General features: G+C 50.2%; 1 protein-coding gene across 1 annotated transcript in view; it reads right to left on the bottom strand.

Annotated features, from left to right (window-relative positions):
* The window catches only part of Mogat1 (monoacylglycerol O-acyltransferase 1), a 28,062-nt gene extending 27,552 nt beyond the window's left edge, over positions 1–510 (bottom strand). Inside the window, exon 1 of the mRNA XM_029481195.1 lies at positions 325–510. Coding sequence (XP_029337055.1) covers positions 325–418 — 94 coding nt within the window. The 5' untranslated portion in view covers positions 419–510. The remainder of the gene's footprint in view (positions 1–324) is intronic.
* Positions 511–1,879: the final 1,369 nt, after the last annotated feature.

Below are 1,879 nucleotides of genomic sequence, written 5' to 3'. Positions count from 1 at the left end.
GGGGAGAAAGAGGGAGAGGGGGAGAAAGGGAGAGGAAGAGAAAGAGGGAGAGGGAGAGGGGGAGTAAGAGGGAGAGGAGGAGAAAGAGGGAGAGGGGAGAAAGAGGGAGAGGGGGAGAAAGAGGGAGAGGGGAGAAAGAGGGAGAGGGGGAGAAAGAGGGAGAGGGGGAGAAAGAGGGAGAGAGGGAGAGAAGGAGAAGAATCCAAAGCAGGGAGTCCCAGAGTAGGTGAACACTGTCTGATCAGGCAGACCCGGGAGCCAGAGGCTGTGCGCAGTAGGGTAGGGACTGTGTCTGGTGAGTGTGTGGCACGGCGGGGCTCTTACCGAGCAGGAGGTAGGACAGGACCCACTGCAGCACGGCAGCGGTCTGCAGGCACCTTGCCAGCGGGGTGTTGAGCGGCGCGAACTCGACCATCATTTTTCTACCCGGAGGACTCCTTTCTCAGGATGTGGTACCGCTACCGACTGGGAGGCGGAGGCTCCAGCTGGCCGGAAAGGAACCAATTCGCCCTGGGGCGGGAGGTGAGGGAGGGTGCACGGCGCTGAGGCGGGGTGCTGGGGATCACTGTGCACAGCTTGAGGCAGAAACCTGGTCACTCGTGGGAGAGGTCAGCCTGCCTCCTGCCCAATCGCTAGGGCCTGGTCTCCACCCGTGTTTGACCATTGTTCATCTGATAGACCGCCTAGCACTCAGCTCCAGCATCAGCCCATAAACCCACCTCTTCCTCTGAAGCCAAGGATTGGGGAATGGGTAGTTTGGTTAGTTCTTTGGGGTCCAGCACTAGCTGGAGAAAGGGTGGGTCTTGCGTTTATTAGTGTGGGTCTCCATGCTACCACCACCACCCCCAAGGTGTGTGCGTAAGCAAGTGCGTGCACGGGTCTCTCTTTTTGTGCTTTCTTTTGTGTCCTAAAATTCCTATACAAATCCTGGGTGATTTCCTTTCATTCATTCTCTTAACTCATATATACTGAAAGCCCACCAAATCTCTATTATCTTGTGAGAAAATGACCTTGGGGGGGGGCAGGAAAAATCTAAGCAAACTAACCATACAACTGAATAGTATACAATTACAAGACCCTATTATGAACACTAGAGTGAAAGATCTAGAATCCAGTGGGACAACTTCTTGTGCCTGTTTCTTTCTCAGCGCTTACCTGCATAGTTTTCTTAATTGTGTGCACAGCAGCATGTGGAGAGACCAGAAGTGAACCTCAGGTATGTTTCTCAATACTATCTTAGCCCTCCACTTTGTTTTTTGAGATAGAGTCAACGGAGCTTGGGACTCACCCAATTAGGCTGCTCTGGCAAAAGCTCCCAAAAGCTCTGGGTGTTCTCTGTTATCACCTCACCAGCCTGACTTTTTACCTGAATTCTGGACACCAGACTCAGATTTTTCATGCTTGCAAGCATTTTAACAGTTGAGCTGTCTTTTCAGACCTTGAGTTTTAAATGATTGCTTTAATTAACTGAAGACGTCAACAGGCAAAAGGAAATGTGTGTGCAAAGGTCTTCCTAAGAAAAGGGGAAGGGCACCATTTGTAACTTGTTGGCAAAACTGTTTTTGTTTGTTTGTTTTAGTTTTGTTTTTCTGGTCGAAGAGGTACTTTCTTCTCTCTTAGAGTTCTTTCTGAGCCACCCTCCATGCTAGGTGGGAGATTCTGTGATTGAATATTATGTCACACACTGTGACAGTCTCTTGCCAGGTATGCCCTGACTCCATAGCAACACTTCGAAGTATTCATGCCAATTTGGAGCTAGGGAAATCAGGACTCAAAGTAGAGGCCAGCCTGGACTACCAGACCCTGTCTCAACAATTAAAACAACCTACACACACACACACACACACACACAGAGAGAGAGAGAGAGAGAGAGAGAGAG

This window comes from Mus caroli, chromosome 1 (genome assembly GCF_900094665.2).
Source record: "Mus caroli chromosome 1, CAROLI_EIJ_v1.1, whole genome shotgun sequence".
Classification (NCBI taxonomy): Eukaryota; Metazoa; Chordata; class Mammalia; order Rodentia; family Muridae; genus Mus; species Mus caroli.
Note: the sequence above shows the minus strand (reverse complement) of the source record. Positions and strands in the feature narration are given on the sequence as shown.